This window comes from Meles meles, chromosome 8 (assembly GCF_922984935.1).
Source record: "Meles meles chromosome 8, mMelMel3.1 paternal haplotype, whole genome shotgun sequence".
Lineage (NCBI taxonomy): Eukaryota > Metazoa > Chordata > Mammalia > Carnivora > Mustelidae > Meles > Meles meles.
The window spans coordinates 99,400,814-99,417,026 of NC_060073.1; the positions used below are offsets into that span (position 1 = coordinate 99,400,814).

Sequence of the window (16,213 nt, forward strand, 5' to 3'; positions counted from 1 at the left end):
TTACTGCAGAGTGATGTGTCATTTGAAGTTAAAATATCCAGCAGCAGCCTAAGGGAACCGAGTGATTCATGGACTATTGACGGTAATTTCACAGGAAAAGGGGGAATGTTATTGGTAGCAGTGGGGGTAGATTTCTTTATTAGGCTGTCCACCTTTGCTGGGTAAGGAAGAAAGGTATGTATTGTATGTAGATCCATGAACTACCAATAGGGGCGTCTCGCTCTGTTCTGCACAAGAAGCAAAACAGATAAAGTGTTATTTGGAGTAAAGGACGCAGACATGTAGGAAATTTTATAGGGCAGCTAAGAAAATGCTTCTCAAAGGAAACACTGCAGGATATATCAGAGGGCTGATTTCTATCTGAATTTTCATGAGGGCTCTGGGATTTTCAGCTAGACTACTTCAATTTGTCACTCTGTCTCTGTTAATATTTACCTTATTACCTATAATCAACCCCCTGGGTGCCCGCAACAAAATGGATTTAACAGCATGAAGGGTTTTGTCCAGCAGACTGACACTCAAGCTTTGGGAAAATTAAAAACTTGAGGGAATGATTGGGAATATGGGTCAGGTACTGGGCCTATTCAGACCATCTTGTCAAATGATGTCTGATGATTCTTTCAGACAGAAGGAATAAAATGAGGGGGGATAGCGTGTATCCTCTCACTCTGATACACATGGGGGATGCAGGGGGGTGGTAACATGAGGGTGTGTCTAGATTTGTCATCACGACTGAGGTAAGCAGAGATATTTTCTGTAACTTAGAGAATTCCAAAAAGCTTAAACCCCTTAGAGAAGCAAAAAGCTCCCGGTTGCTGTGTTAGCATGCATACTCCTTTTCTATGCTACGTAATAAATAAACTACCACAAACTTAGGTGCTTACGAGAACACATATTTATTATGACATAGTTTCTAGTGATCTGGAAGCCTGGGCCATCACTCAGCTGGGTTCTCTGCTCAGGGTCTCACAAGACTGAAATCAAGTGTTGGCTGGGCTGTGTTCTCATCTGGAAGCTTGACTAGGGAATGATGCCCTGCTCTTGTAGGTTGCAGGCAGATTCATTTCCTTATGCCTGCAGCATTCATGGAAGCAATTCTGTGGCTCCAAGTCTCCGATCTTGAGACCTTCTTTATTTTAAAGGGCTTGCATTATTAGGTCGGGGCCTACCCAGGGATTTCTCCCTTTTCGTTAACTTAAAGTCAGCTGATTAGGGACTTAAATTCCATTGGCAAAACTCCTTTATCTTTAACCAAATCATCACAAGAATGACATCTTCTTCCCCATGCCATTTTCTGTTGGTTAGAAGCAAATCACAGATTCTGCCTGCATTTGAAGGGGAGGGGACTACGTAAGGGTGTGACTTATGGGGAGGGTCACTGTGTCTGCCATAGCATGCTGTCATTTAAACAACTTGCATAAACAGTTTTATTGCTAGAAAAATACTCAAGCTTTTGTTTTTTCTTTTTACATTCATATTTGGTGCTGGTGGAAATGAACTTTATACAGAATAAATGTAGGTTGTCAAGGGGCATTTTGGGCACTAAGATCTCCCAGTCACTTCCACAAATCACTGAACTGATTTGCGGCTGGTGAAGTGCCAGGGTTTCTGTGGGGGAAGAAGCAAATAAGGCTGCTTCTTCCAGCTCTAGGCTTTCCTTTTGGGAAGGGAACGGTCATGGATAATTTTCTTTTTTCTCTTGGCATCTGAGATTTGGCACAATAACCCGAAAACTAATTACCATCTGATGTGAATAGCAAAAGGGAAGAAAGCATGAAAGCACTTTATGACTAATCATGTCTTTAGACAAATTCCTATAATTTTTTTCCCTTTGATGATTTGTTTTTCTGATTTTTGAGGTGGGGGTTGGTCAGGGAGATGGAGAGAAAAAAAAAGAGAGTTCTTTTTTTTTTTTTTTTAAAGACTTTATTTATTTATTTATTTGACAGAGAGATCACAGGTAGGCAGAGAGGCAGGCAGAGAGAGAGAGGAAGGGAAGCAGGCTCCCCGCTGATCAGAGAGCCCTATGTGGAGCTCGATCCCAGGACCCTGGGATCATGACCTGAGCCGAAGGCAGAGGCTTATCCAACTGAGCCACGCAGGCGCCCCAAGAGAGTGCTTTACTTAAGCCCTTGGCCAGGTACATAGAGAAGTAGGAAGAGAAGAGGGACAGGAAGAAATAGGCCACCAGATACGCTCACCATTGGACACGGAAACACAAAGCCCTAATTGGTTTGCGTGGCTTTCTTGGTGGTGTAACTCAGCACTGGGGTTTACTCTCTGTGGATTACCCGATGGCATGCCTGGCACACGGTAAGCACTCAAAGAGACTCTATTATGAAGGAAGGACATGAATCTTCCCCCATGGGAGAAGAAAGAATGTGAGGAAGCAGAAATTTGAATGCAACAAAAATGAGAATGTACAGAAACCTAGGCCTGGATTGAGAAGTGAGGTGGTAAGATGGCAGGTGATGAGGGCCCAGAAGAAGGAACCAGAGCAGCTGTTGCTCGGAAAGCCCATCAGCATCAGCGGAAAGCCAGCTGGATGGTGAACTTCCAACTCTTCTGAGTCAGTGACTCAGTTGTATTGTTTGGCTTTAGCCTCATGGATGTGGTGGGTCAACACAGTTTCTAAAAACTCTAAGTGGATTTCGTCATCCTGTGGTGAGCTCCGCTTTATCCAGCCGTTCTCTGTGGGAAACGGGGTGACTTTTGCCTTCGTTATTCTATCCTTGCCTTTAGTCGAAGAAGCAGCCTTCGCAGGGGTTGCCCTCCTTTGTGTGTACTTAACCAGGGAGGGAATCCTTGTTGTTTTAACCGAATTGTTTCTGAGTTAGTTTGACCACTAGTCAGCTCTCTGCGGTGGGTGTGGTTTCTCCTGCGTTCCCGGCCAGGCAGCTTCACTTAACCCTCATTATTGTGTCAGAGTTTATTTATGTTTTTTATCAAGTGGGAGAGGGAAACTGCTTGAAACTGAGAGAACTTGAGGAGCAGGGCAGAGGCAGTTCTCCAGGGTCTTTGAGGGAGCTGAGAGCTTTCCTCAGGAGAGCAGTGCTTGGGGATAAGCGTCAGGCCAGCATCCCTAGTCCTCTTCAGACTATTTAGGTTCTAGAAGGAGCTCATCCTCCTGCTGTCGCAGGCCCATGTTGCCATCTCTTGTCCAAACATCTCCCCTTGCCCTTATTTTCTATTTGTTGCTGGGCAGCAAAACGTTCCAGAGGACCTGGTGAAGGCCATTTTGTTCACCAGCCATACTGTGTGACTGAGGCGAAGTGTAAATATCCAGTAAGCAGCAGCGAGTAGAAGTAGATTGTTTAGTAGCAGAAAGCTAAAAAAATGTTCTGCCTAAGTTTTTTGACCTCCTCATCAGTAAATGAGTAACGTTGGTGGCAGAAGGACAGAGCTTCGGGAAGATATGTCCGTGCAAGAAGCCTGGAAAGACCTTGGCAAGACTCTAGTTGGGACAGATTGGAGTGTCTGTCTGCTCAGAAGCGTGAACCATATGGCACATATCACACCTGTGCGACACAATCTGCACTAGCTGCCCACTGTTTCCAAAACAGTGATTTTTCCGCTTTAGGTGAATTATACATTTAATGTGTTGCTGTCTGGCTATTGGTGGTGTAAAAACGAGAGTGAACATTTGCACCTGGCTTTAATTGACCTCCAAGGGACAAGGGAGAAGCAATCCCAGTCACTTTTCCTTTTGAGAGGAACACGCGTGCACCCTTTTGCTGGTGCCTTGGGCCTTTTGGACACTTTCCCCAAGACTCTGAGCAGTCCTGTATGGCCCGAGCTCTTACTCATCTCCTATCATGCATCTGGACTCCTCATGCTCCTGCGTAGCTTTCGCTGATTTGGAAGAACCTAGCACCGTGTCTAGCACACAGTAGACACCTCGATAGTATTTTTTCATTATTTTTTTTTTTTACAGGTTGCTGTGATGACTTCAGGCTGCTCCATTTCCAGTTCTTACCATTCTTTCCCTTTGAACTAACATTGATCCGATGGGCACAGATTAGAAATGATTTTGTATTCTTTGGCATTGTGCCAAGAATATTTATTTTAAAATGATCACTTCTCTATGTTCTTTATTTTTCTCACTCACATTTCTTCAACTTTGTGCATGTTGTTTGGTTCTCCGAGGCATAATTTTGCCATTTTGAAGATATTTTCCTTAAGTTTCTGAGTATGATGTTGGCAGTGGCGGTGGTATGAGTGGGTGAGAGGTAGGAAGGTGGTAGGGGGGTGGTTCTTAAGGAATATGCTATGAATTTCTGAAATAGGGTCTTGGATAGCTTTTTCATCTCCCTAATTGAGTCCGAAAACCTTGTGTCTGGTAAATAACTCTGAAAATAATTAATCAGGCACATCTGAATAGCTTCTTCACAGAGATTCATTTGTATGCTCCTACTGTTTTTTTGTATGTCACTTTCTCTGCTCACCTGTGAGTCTGGAGAACCCAGACCCAACGGTAGCATTAATCCTTGGATGCAACATTGGGAGTGGGTCAGGGAGTGATGACAAGGATGATACCATCAAGTAAGGGGAAAGTTCCAGATTGTAAGTGATTTTCTCTAACCTGTGTTCATATTTGATTATATAACACAGACTAGTTTGGGGCACTGTGTAAATCCATTAGATTACAATTCTATTAATATTGGCAGTTGGATAGTATAATGAGAGTTTCTATTTTTTTTTTTTTTTTTTTAATTAAGCTCCCTGAATTTTAATCTCAGTATGTTTTTGTCTGTTCTCACTTAGGATTATAACCGGGTGATTTATTTTTCCTGTAAATGCTTCAGTTACAAGGAAGGAGGAACTGGTACAGATTAAGGATAGAAATGCCATTGCTTTTGTTATTTCTATTTGCTTGTGTGAAATTTGGCCAATCTCCCTATCTTTTAATTCAGTTCATCACAATGTCTGGGTTTAGCCACAAATGAGTATGACACATGGCAGGACTGGGCTTTAATTTCATTTTAATTGATTGATTAATTCCTTGGAGCCTCTTAATGCTTTCAGGACACTCTAACAGCTGGATGGTGGTTCTGGATCCTATGAAGCCTGGGGGACCTTACGAGATGATGGCACAACAGACTTTTGGGAGAACGAACAGCACCCTGAGAGTTCATGATGTCCTGTTTGGAGATGTCTGGCTTTGCAGTGGGCAGAGTAACATGCAAATGACAGTTTCACAGGTAATTTTCAGAGGTTCAGTGTTAATAATGTTGATGATGATGATGAAGAAGAAGAAAAAAGAAGGAGGAAGGAGGAGGTAGAAACCTTTTTTACCAGAGGCCAAGATCTGTTCTAAGTGTTTGGCATGTAATAATTAATTTGATTTAATGACTTGATGAGGTGAATACCATTCATTTCCTAGATGAGGATACTGGCCAGGGAGGTTAAATGACCTGCTTAAGGTCAAAAGTTAATAGTAGAGCCAGGTGACTCCAGAGCCTTTCTTTCTTTTTTTTTTTTAATATTTTATTTATTTGACAGAGAGAAATCACAAGTAGGCAGAGAGAGAGGAGGAAGCAGGCTCCCCGCAGAGCAGAGAGCCCGATGTGGGGCTCGATCCCAGGACCCTAGGATCATGACCTGAGCCGAAGGCAGAGGCTTTAACCCACTAAGCCACCCAGGTGCCCCTCCAGAGCCTTTCTTAATCACGCCTGGTGCACTGTAAGGGTGCGGGGCACTCTTTCCTCCTCTTCCTGAGCTAAAGGCAAAAGCTGGAGTATCTCATGGTCAGGCAGATTTCATATCAAATTGAAGGTAAAGTAGATTACTCTTCTTGATAGGTTTTAGAAGATGAGCTTCTGGAGAGAGCCTAGGAAATCAAAACAATTAGATTTTGTTTTAAGCTATGCATCTAGTAGAATACATGTCTTTTGTTGTCATGGAGATTTAACAAATTGAGACCGAATGTTGGCTTTGCCTTTCATCAGTTGTATGACTTGGAGCAAATCACTGTATTTCTGAGACTTTGTTTTCAAAACGTGCTTTTGAAAACAATTATTGTTAAAGTGAATATAACATCATATTTATCATTTTAACCATTGCTAAGTGTACAACTCGGTGGCATTAAATATATTCATGGTCCTGTGTGTACCTATCACCAGTATCTATACTCAAAATTTTTTCATTATCCCTGGTGTAAACTCTGTACCCATTAGACAAGAACTCCTCCTTTTTTCCCCTCTTCCAGCCCCTAGTAACCTCTGTTCTGCTTTCTTTCTATTCTTGTACCTCATTTTTCAGTGTATAAGTCTCTTACCTCCTTGGCTAGATTTATTCCTAAGTATTAAATTCATTTGTTCTTTAGTTCATTCATTCATTCATTCATTCATTTTCTGTGTAGAAACCATTTTCCTTTCTTTTTCTTCTTTTTTAGATGCTGTCGTAAATGGAATCAAGCAATCTTTGTCCTTCTGTGTCTCACTTATTTTACTGAGTATGTTTTCAAGGTCTATCTGTGTTGAAGCATATATCAAAATTTTGTCCTTTTTTATGGCACATATTGTTTCTTCATTCTTCTCTTGGTGGACGCTTGGGGGGATTCTGTCTTTTGGCTGTTGTGAATGATGCTTCTAGGAACATTGTTTTACAGATATCTGTTCCAGTCCCTGCTTTCAGTTTTTTTGGATATATACCTATGAGTGAAATTGCTGGATCATCTGTTAGTTCTATGTTTAACTTTTGAGAAACCACCAAGCCATTTTTCCACAGTGTCTGTACTATTTTATGTTCCTACCAGGAATCTGCAAAGGTTTCAATTTCTTTAACATGTGTTACTTTCTAGTTTTTTGTTAATTAAAAACTTTTTTTTATTATAGCCATGCTAGCAGATATGATTGTGGTTTTGATTTGCATTTCCTAATGATTAATGATGTTGAGTATTATTTCATGTACTTATTGGCCATTTATGTATTTTCTTGGAGAACTGTCTAAGTTCTTTTTATTTTTTTTAATTTTATTTTTTTGTTACATTATATTAGTCACCATACAGTACATCATTAGTTTTTGATGTAGTGTTCCATGATTCATTGTTTGCATATTATACCCAGTGTGCCATGCAATATGTACCTTCCTTAATCTTTGCCCATTTTTCTTTTCTTTTTTTTTTTAAAAGATTTAATTTATTTATTTGACTGACAGAGATCACAAGTAGGCAGAGGCAGGGAGAGAGAGAGGAGGAAGCAGGATCCCCGCTGAGCAGAGAACCCGATGCGGGGCTTGATCCCAGGACCCTGGGATCATGACCTGAGCCGAAGGCAGAGCTTTGCCCATTTTTCAATTGGGGTGTTTGTTGTTGAGTTGTAGGAATTATTTATATATTCTAGATATTAATCCCTTTTCAGATATTTGATTTGCAATTAGTTTCCCATTCTGTAGGTTGTCATTTCACATTCTTGAGAGTGTCCTTTGATACACAAAATTTCTTAATTTTGTTGAAGTCTAGTTTATTTATTAATGTTTTGTTGTCTGTGCTTTTGGCATCATACTGATGAAATTGTTGCCAAATGCAAAGGTTTTCCCCAGTGTTGTCTTCTAAGAATTCTGTAGTTTTAGGTCTTTGATCCAGTTTTGGGGGTCAGTATTTATTGGGTGAAGGTATAAGGTGAAAGTCTAACTTCATTCTTTTGCAAGTGGATATCCAGTTCTCCCAGCATCATTTGTTGAAGACTAGCCTTTTCTATCACACTCTTGGAATTCCAATTGACCATATATGTGTGTTTATTTCTGGGCTTCCTCTTTTATTCCGTTGATCTATATGTCTCTGCTTATGCTCGTACCATACTGTTTTAATTACTGTAGTTTTGTAGAAGGTTTCAAAGTTGTGAAGTATAAGTCTTCCAACTTTATTCTTCTTTTTCAAGATTGTTTTTTGCTAGTCATGGTCCCTTGAAATTCCATATGAATGTGAGGATATACTTTTCCATTTCTGCAAAAAAAGGCTACTGTAATTTTGATAGATACTGTGTTGAATCTATAGATTGCTTTGGGTAATATTGACATTTTAATGGGGTTAAGCCTTCTTGATATGAAGGGATGTTTTCCCATTAATTTACATTTTTTTTTCAGCAGTGTTTTACAATTTTCAATGTACACATTTCTTACCTCCTTTGCTAGATTTTTTCCTAAGTATTTAATTATTTTTGATACTATTATAAATTAATTTTCTCATAAGACTGCTCGTTGCTGGTGTATAGAAACAAGTGAGTTTTGCATGTTGGTCTTGTACCCTGAAACTTTGCTGAATTAGTTAATTAGTACTGGTAGCTTCCTTGTGGATTTTTGGGGGGGGTTCTAGTATAGTAGCATATCATCTGTAGATAGAGATAGTTATACCTATTTGGATGCCTTTTATTTCTTTTTTCTTTTCTAATAGCTCTGGCTAGAACTTCTAGTGCAATATTGAGTAATAGTGGTGAAAACAGATATCCATGTCTTGTCCTGGTTTTAGGGAGAAAGCTTTCACTCTTTCACACTCAGTGTGATCTTACTTGTGGGTTTTTCATAGGTGCCTTTTATCATGTTGAGGAAATTTTTCTCTGTTTCTAGTTGTCTGAACTTTTTTTTTTTAAGATTTTATTTATTTATTTGACAGAGAGACATCACAAGTAGGCAGAGAGGCAGGCAGAGAGAGAGAGAGGGGAAGGAAGCAGGCTCCCTGCTGAGTAGAGAGCCAGATATGGGGCTCGATCCCAGGATCCTGGGATCATGACCTGAACCGAAGGCAGAGGCTTTAGCCCACTGAGCCACCCAGGCGCCCCTGAACTTTTTTTTTTTAATCATGAAAGTATGTTGAATTTTGTTAAATGTCTGGAACTTAGTTTTCATGATTGTACTATAATAGTGATTATATCTGACCTAATTTACAAAAATTAAATTATTGTGTTTGTTTCTAAAAGGCCTTTATAAATGGAAAACTGCTGTCTAAAAATAAATGTCACTATTTTTTCAAACTTTTTATTATAAAACATTTCAAGCACATACAAAAGAGACTTATTATTATTATATTATATATATTATATATATATAATATAATAAATATAATATAATTATATATTATATTATATATATTATATAATATATAAATATATATATTATATATTATTATAATATATATTATATAATATATAATAATATAATATAATATATAATAATATAATATATATATTATATATTATATATTATTATTATATAAATTATTGTGTTTGTTTCTAAAAGGCCTTTATAAATGGAAAACTGCTGTCTAAAAATAAATGTCACTATTTTTTCAAACTTTTTATTATAAAACATTTCAAGCACATACAAAAGAGACTTATACACACCTATATACCCAACACTTAGATTGACAGTTGTGAATATTTTGCCATATTTGGTTTATGTATTTGTGTGTGTGTGTGTGTGTGTGTGAACTATCTCAAGGTAAGCTATAGACATCTTGATACTTCACTTGGGCGTCATATATGAAATTAATATATATTCATATATCAAATTAATATGTTTAGATATGTTTTTTCTTTACACAGAAAGGAGAGATAATAGGCCAGTGATGATTATTTTTGCTTAGCTTTTTCATAGCCTAGGATTTCTTTTGTTGGCATCAATTCTTCTTTCTCTCTTTCAGTCATGGTCTTTGAAGAGTAACTGTTCTTAAATTTTGAGACCTCACATTTTTTCTCCTCCCTTACTATAACTATATAGAAGCTTTACTGCTAGAAAGTTGGGTGGGAGAGCACTGTGTAGGCTCCCAAGGAGGGATGGGGCACATAGAGTACATGGAGAATCAAATGATTCTCTTGATTCCAAGAGAATCAAGTCAAGGGAATTCTGACTTGCCAATATGTCGGTCAGTGATGAAATTCACTTTGAAGGTTCATGTCTTCGTTGCTCTTAGAGAATAGGGCCCCTCCGATTGAGTGAGGTCTCTTAAGTAGAGCTGGATAGAAAGGACACTGGAAAAAGTTGCCAAGGGAAGCACGCCTCATACTTTGGTATTCTAGCAAGACAGCAGTGGTAGCACAAAGCCTTGGTGCTCTATGTCTTTAAGCACTCAGCTTCCTTTTTAAAATCTGCTCTACTTTCCAAATGAAACCCCAAAACTGTCTAGAATGAAGAGGTTGGATTTTGGGATAGGGTGTGATAGTTTTAGTGCCTTGGGCCTCTGAATTGTCATGGCTTCATTGGTTTGGTGGAAGCTATCTGACTTAAAAATAAAAGTAAGGGAGGGGCACCTGGGTGGCTCAGTGGGTTAAAGCCTCTGCCTTCAGCTCAGGTCATGATCCCACGGTCCTCAGATGGAGCCCTGCATTGGGCTCTCTGCTCAGCAGGGAGCCTGCATCCCCCTCTCTCTCTGCCTGCCTCTCTGCCTACTTGTGATCTCTGTCTGTCCAATAAATAAATAAAATCTTAAAAAAAATAAAAGTAAGGGAGACTGTTGTGGTTTCATTTCAGTTGGAATCAGGGCTGAACAGTGTATTTGCAAGTTCATAGATGTATTGAAATTAAAGTATTGCTGAAAGAGGAGTAAAGATTTTTTTGTGCAGTATCAGAACTTAAGAGCAATTACTCTGACTTAAGTTCTTTGACACATTTGAAACTGGGATTGATTTTCTTTGCTTATCTGTATGTTCTTGTTTTTCTATAATGAGCATGAAATAACTAATTTTTAAAAGAAAGCTGTAAGAACGGAAATTGATATCGACTTAACTAATCTCTTAAATATTTATCGAATGCACAGTTTACAATGAAGAGTCATATTATATAAACAGGAATCTTAGGAATAAATTCTTTAATTTGCATTATGGGTTGGCACAGATATGTTCTGTGTGCTTTGATTTATTTCCTTTAATTGGCTAAGGACTTGAAAACATTATTGTCTTCCCAGGTCTTCCTAAAACTTAATTTCTTCTCAAGTTGATTTTTATTTTCCTGCCTTTCTCTCATTATCTACTTCTCCATTTTTGAGAAATACTTAAATTTGAGATTTAAAAATCTCTATGATGACACTATGTCTCAGTTCATTTATCTTAAAAGAAAATTATAAAATTGAGTCCTTTCACATACTTTGATTTCTTGTTTTGCTTCTATTTCTTCTACCCCTGATTGCCTTTTTTTTTCTTTTTCATTTGTTAACCAATCACTAAATTGTGCTACTAAAAAGGTCCTACTCTGGACATACCTACTTCATTTTTTATTAGTTTTGTAATTCAGAATCTAAATTCTTACATTTATGTCTTCATAACTGATATCTTATTTACTCTTGCTTCCTGCCCTGCTTAAATATATGGATACCTTTGAGTTTTAATGTTTATTAAGGTGAACTTTAACAGGGCTCCCTTTCAGCACCAGTGAGTTGAAGCAAAATTGAAGGTTTATATCTTAAGAGAAATCATGGTTTTGTATAGAAGTGGGATTGCTGCTAACTCCCTAAGGAAAACAGCACTTTCCTTAATGTTTTAATTGTAGTTCCCTGTTTGCACAGAAAGGCATGGACCAGATGTATTTGTATCTATACAGTCAGGTTCCCAGTAGCAGTCTATGCCAGGGGATCTCATCCCATTTTCTGTCAAGCTGAATGAGATTTTGATATTGTTAAGTGAACACATTCTCTCTGCCTAGAATTTACTCTTATGCATCTTCTGTATTAGACCAAGGCTACAAGCTCTGGCATATAGGAAGATAGATTCCCTCTAACACAGCCAAGAGTTAATTTTTTTTTAATTTTTTTATTTGTTTATTTACAGCATAACAGTGTTCATTGTTTTGGCATCACACCCAGTGCTCCATGCAGTACGTGCCCTCGCTATTACCCACCACCTGGTTCCTCAACCTCCCACCCCCCCCAAGAGTTAATTTTTAAAAAATTTCTTTGTTTTAAATCATACACTTAGTTTGCAAGACAACATTTTAGGTGCTGACAGTATCCAAACCAAATTCTCCAGTCTCTTGTTTGTTTTTTTTTTTTTTAATATTTTTTATTTGACAGAGAGAGAGGTACAAGTAGGCAGAGAGGCAGGCAGAGAGAGGGAGAAACAGGCTCCCCACAGAGCAGAGAACCCGATGCGGGGCTCGATCCCAGGACCCTGAGATCATGACCTGAGCCGAAGGCAGAGGCTTAAACCACTGAGCCACCCAGGCGCCCCAAATTCTCCAGTCTCTTAACACTGTGTAAAACTTTATTTTTTTGATCAAAAGAGTGCTTTATATGATTCCTCCTTTATCCCTTTTTCTCCTTTTCATCTACAGACTCCCAACACGGACACACACAAGCACACACACACACACACGTACACACATGTACACACACAGTGTCTATCTCTGCTTTTTGCTCCCCTGCATGTGACTTTTCCGAGGAGGTAAGATTTCTACTATAACCTACCACTCTTCACATTCAAATGAAGGGAATGGCAGATTGTATGCCCATCTTGTTGTTAGGGTAAAGTAGAATTTTAAGATTGAGTGTTATTTATAACACTGAGTGAGATGTGTATAAATGGAGAAAAGTCTAAATGTTCATCTGTCGCCTCCTAAGTCAGGGTAGGTCTTAAGACTTGGATATTTCTAGTTAGGCTCAGAAGAAGATGGCCACTGTTAGACAGGAAACCCAGTTTTCAATATCCTGACATTCCTCCCGTACACATGGAGAAGTCAAAATCCAGAAGAAAATGGTTGGTACCATATTACAATAAAAGATTCATGGAAATGATGATGGCTGGCTTATTTATGGTTATTCCCTCAACTTTAAACCTGCTCTATTATACTGTGGTAGAAGGGACTATAACTTACAGAATCCAAAGTTTTTTTTAAGTAAAGTTCACCCTTGTCCCCTGCGTGCACGCGCACGACACACACACACACACACACACACATATTCTTACACACGTGCCTTGCTTCCTCATGCAGACCCCATGCCAAGATTCTCTGAGGAAATAGATTCTTGACGTTCTTCATTAATTCAAGAATGTGGCATAAAGGTTACAAAATGAACACTGGGGAGCAGCTGCTTTGATGGTGAACTGTGGGTCCCTTGAGAGCCAATGGTTTTCCCTCTCAGCCGAGGCAGCCTTAATGACTTCAAATACCTTGGTATTCATTTACATCCTCATTTAAATACTTGGTAGAAAAATAATTACACTGAGGTGTTTGATGAGATGAAATTTGATCTCAGCAGATGGAGGAAGGCTTCCCCTTTCATCAGCAGGGAAACTAAGTGTCATTTAAATGAAAATCTTCCTGAAATCTCTTTATTCCTAAATTTGCTGCCAATATCCCCGAGGAAATGCTTCCATCAAGAAGGCTTGGTGATATTGGGAAAGGGTACCAATTTCAGAAGTAATTGCCATCAGGTAGAGCAAGAATTCCCCCCACCCCGCTGACCCCCATTTTTAACACTTGCTGTGGCTTTCGAGTTTGGGCTTGAGATAGGACACCAATGTGAGTTTGAAAATGGAAGTTTTCCCCAGCCGGGAGTTGGGGACCAGTACCGTGTGCTTGGTAATTTGGAGGGTGCCAGCCACCCAACCCTGGTGGCCTTGCGCTGCTCTGCAGGGCTCGCAGCAGTCTACACGACAAGTAGCTGGTTCGCCCATACCACCTCCCCGCGCTGGCATCTCCCTGCGAGGAGGCACTTGAGTTCCCAGTCAGTGCGGAAGCTAGTGTGGGTGGAGGGACGGGAGGCAGTTTCATCCCCTGTTCCCATGGCAGCGACGTATGATCCTCCGCGCTGAGAGCGGAGCTGATTTCAAGGGAGGTGACTTTTTACAGGTACTTGCCGCTGAAAAATACTTCTCCTGCCAGAATAGACTGAGAGCACTTGAGCCTGTTTTCACTCTTTACTGTTTATTTTACAGTACGCTTGCCAGGCAGGACTCGGAACAAACAGGGCTGGCTTTCCTATGGAATTTTCCCGCTACCATCTGTCATCTCTGTCCTGCTAGCGAGGAACACCAGTCACCCTGTCCGGCTAGAGCGACTGTCACCCAGCGGGCATTTCAGGCTGTGGCTCCCTGGGAGACCCCGAGAGACATTTCACTTGCAGCTGGCCCTCTTATTGGCCACAGCAGGCTTCATGGCAAGTCAAAAGGCGATTCAAGGGGCAGCCTATTTCAATGAAGTGCCCTGTGGGGGCACACTGGCTGCTTGCGGCAGTTTCTCTCACGCTGTGGGCTGGAGGGCCAGCTGTATTCTCCGTGGTGGGTGGGAGGGAGAGGGAGCCAGCTGCACACTCTGTGGCCAGCGGCCAATGGAAAGTCTCCCAGCCTCCTGTGCCTCTCGCTGTGGCGGTTCTGTCAGCTGGAGCTCTTGTTCCCCGAGGCCAACAATGATAACTGGGCTTCCTGAGGCTCCTTTTAGCTCTTTGTTTTGGTAAAACCAGATTAGTCCAGGAGGATAGTCTCTTGCCAGAGAGAAGGCAAGGAAAAAAAAAAAAAAACAAACACACAGATAACAAACCAAAACAATATATTTATAATATGTTCTTTGTAAATTAAATTGAAAAACCTAACTAGAAAATCAGGATGCAAGGAAATAGCACTTTTGTGGAAGCTCACAGAGGAATGACTAACAAAGAAGCTCCTCTGTAGAACGTGTTCTCATCCAGAAAACCTCCAAGCCATTCCTGTCATACTCTTGGCAACTGGGAAGGTTTCATAAAGGGATTTGGGAAAAAGTGATGTCTTTGGATGGACACTTTTCTTGGATGGACTGCCCTTAGCATTCGTGCCAAACACCACGTTTCTCAAACTGCTATGCCTCCTCCCATGCTTTTCTTGGGTGATTTGCCATGATGAGATGAGAATTTAAGCATCTGAAATGTTTCAGTATGTTTCAGTACTTTTACAGTCATTTCTCAGGTGTGTTCCTTTGAAAACACTTCTCTTAGGTGCTATGGATTATGCGACTCTACCTCCTCCTGGTCTTCTGGGCTCCATTTTGAAAAGAATTTAACGCTATGGTTTTATGTTATGAGATACCTTTTCTGAATAGAAGTATTTTATTCTTATTGTATATTTTTATATTATATGGTCTAATTGATAGTTGACCTTCTTCAGCCTAAACCTCATCTAATTCACACTTGCTCGTTGAGATCTCAAATTTCACTGTGTTCCTCTTTTCTTTGGTCTCTGTTCATCAAGGTGGCTCAAGGTGACTCAGACCAGCCCATCACTGGTTTTGGTTATTTATTTGATCAGTCTTGGTATATGAAGGCTTGGAAGGAGCTCCCTGGCAGTGTTTAGTAAGAGGTAGTAGGATAGTTGGCCACCCAGTAGGTGGGTGTAAGAGCTGACATTCCTGTTTCTTTTCTAGATATTCAATGCCACAACAGAGCTGGCCAACACTGCGGCCTATCAGTCTGTCCGCATCTTCTCCGTGTCACTTATCCAGGCAGAGCAGGAGCTGGAGGACCTCGCTCAGGTTGACCTGCAGTGGGCTAAGCCCACCTCAGGTAAGGGATGCTGGAACGTGTCCTAGGTGGAATCTGTAGTCCTGGGTTCGCTTCTGATCTATTTATTACGATTCAACCATCCCCTTACTCATTTCTGTTGACTTTCCACCCGATTTCTGATGGTAGCCATTTCATGTTTCCTCCCAAGATTCCGCCAGTGACTCTTCCTCCTTGCTCTGAGCAGGTGACGCTTCCTTGAGCTTCACTGAACACACTGAGGCCCTTCAGCATAGTTCTGCCCGCATCTCTCCCCACTGCCTCAATGTTCTTCTCCTTTTCTCTCCCTTCCTTTGTTTCTGTGTCTGAACGCAATGGGCTGGTGTTCTTTTAGGGCTGCCACTGATGCGGGCGCTTACTCCCCCCACAGCCTTCTTTTACCCTTTGAGCTCTGGTCTTCCACGCCCCTGTCCATTTAGCACAGACTCCTTATTTCCTGCCTGTTCTGTGTCAGGCTTTGTGCTGGGCCTCAAGGATACAGCAGTGAGCAGGGCAGAAACAGGCCCTGCTCTCAGATAGTCTTTCTTTTATTCTGGCAAAACAAAGGAAAACTGAACATAATACACATCCTTCTCATGATGCCTCACCTCTGTCCTTTGGTTTGTTAAGCTTTTCTAGAACATTTTTTTGTTCTCATTCTTTTGACTGCCTTTCCTTGTGTTCATTCTTTGTAATTTGGCTTCTGCTTCCACCTCAACAATGGGCTCACCTCAGGGCTACCACTGTTCTTCCAGTTATGCACTCTGGACACCCGAGCAT

At 40.5% G+C, this 16,213-nt stretch overlaps 1 protein-coding gene across 1 annotated transcript in view; it reads left to right on the plus strand.

Annotated features, from left to right (window-relative positions):
* Positions 1 to 16,213, plus strand: part of SIAE (sialic acid acetylesterase) — a 39,708-nt gene that overhangs the window by 7,754 nt on the left and 15,741 nt on the right. The window contains exons 3-4 of the mRNA XM_046014753.1: positions 5,026 to 5,201; positions 15,319 to 15,457. Coding sequence (XP_045870709.1) covers positions 5,026 to 5,201; positions 15,319 to 15,457 — 315 coding nt within the window. The remainder of the gene's footprint in view (positions 1 to 5,025; positions 5,202 to 15,318; positions 15,458 to 16,213) is intronic.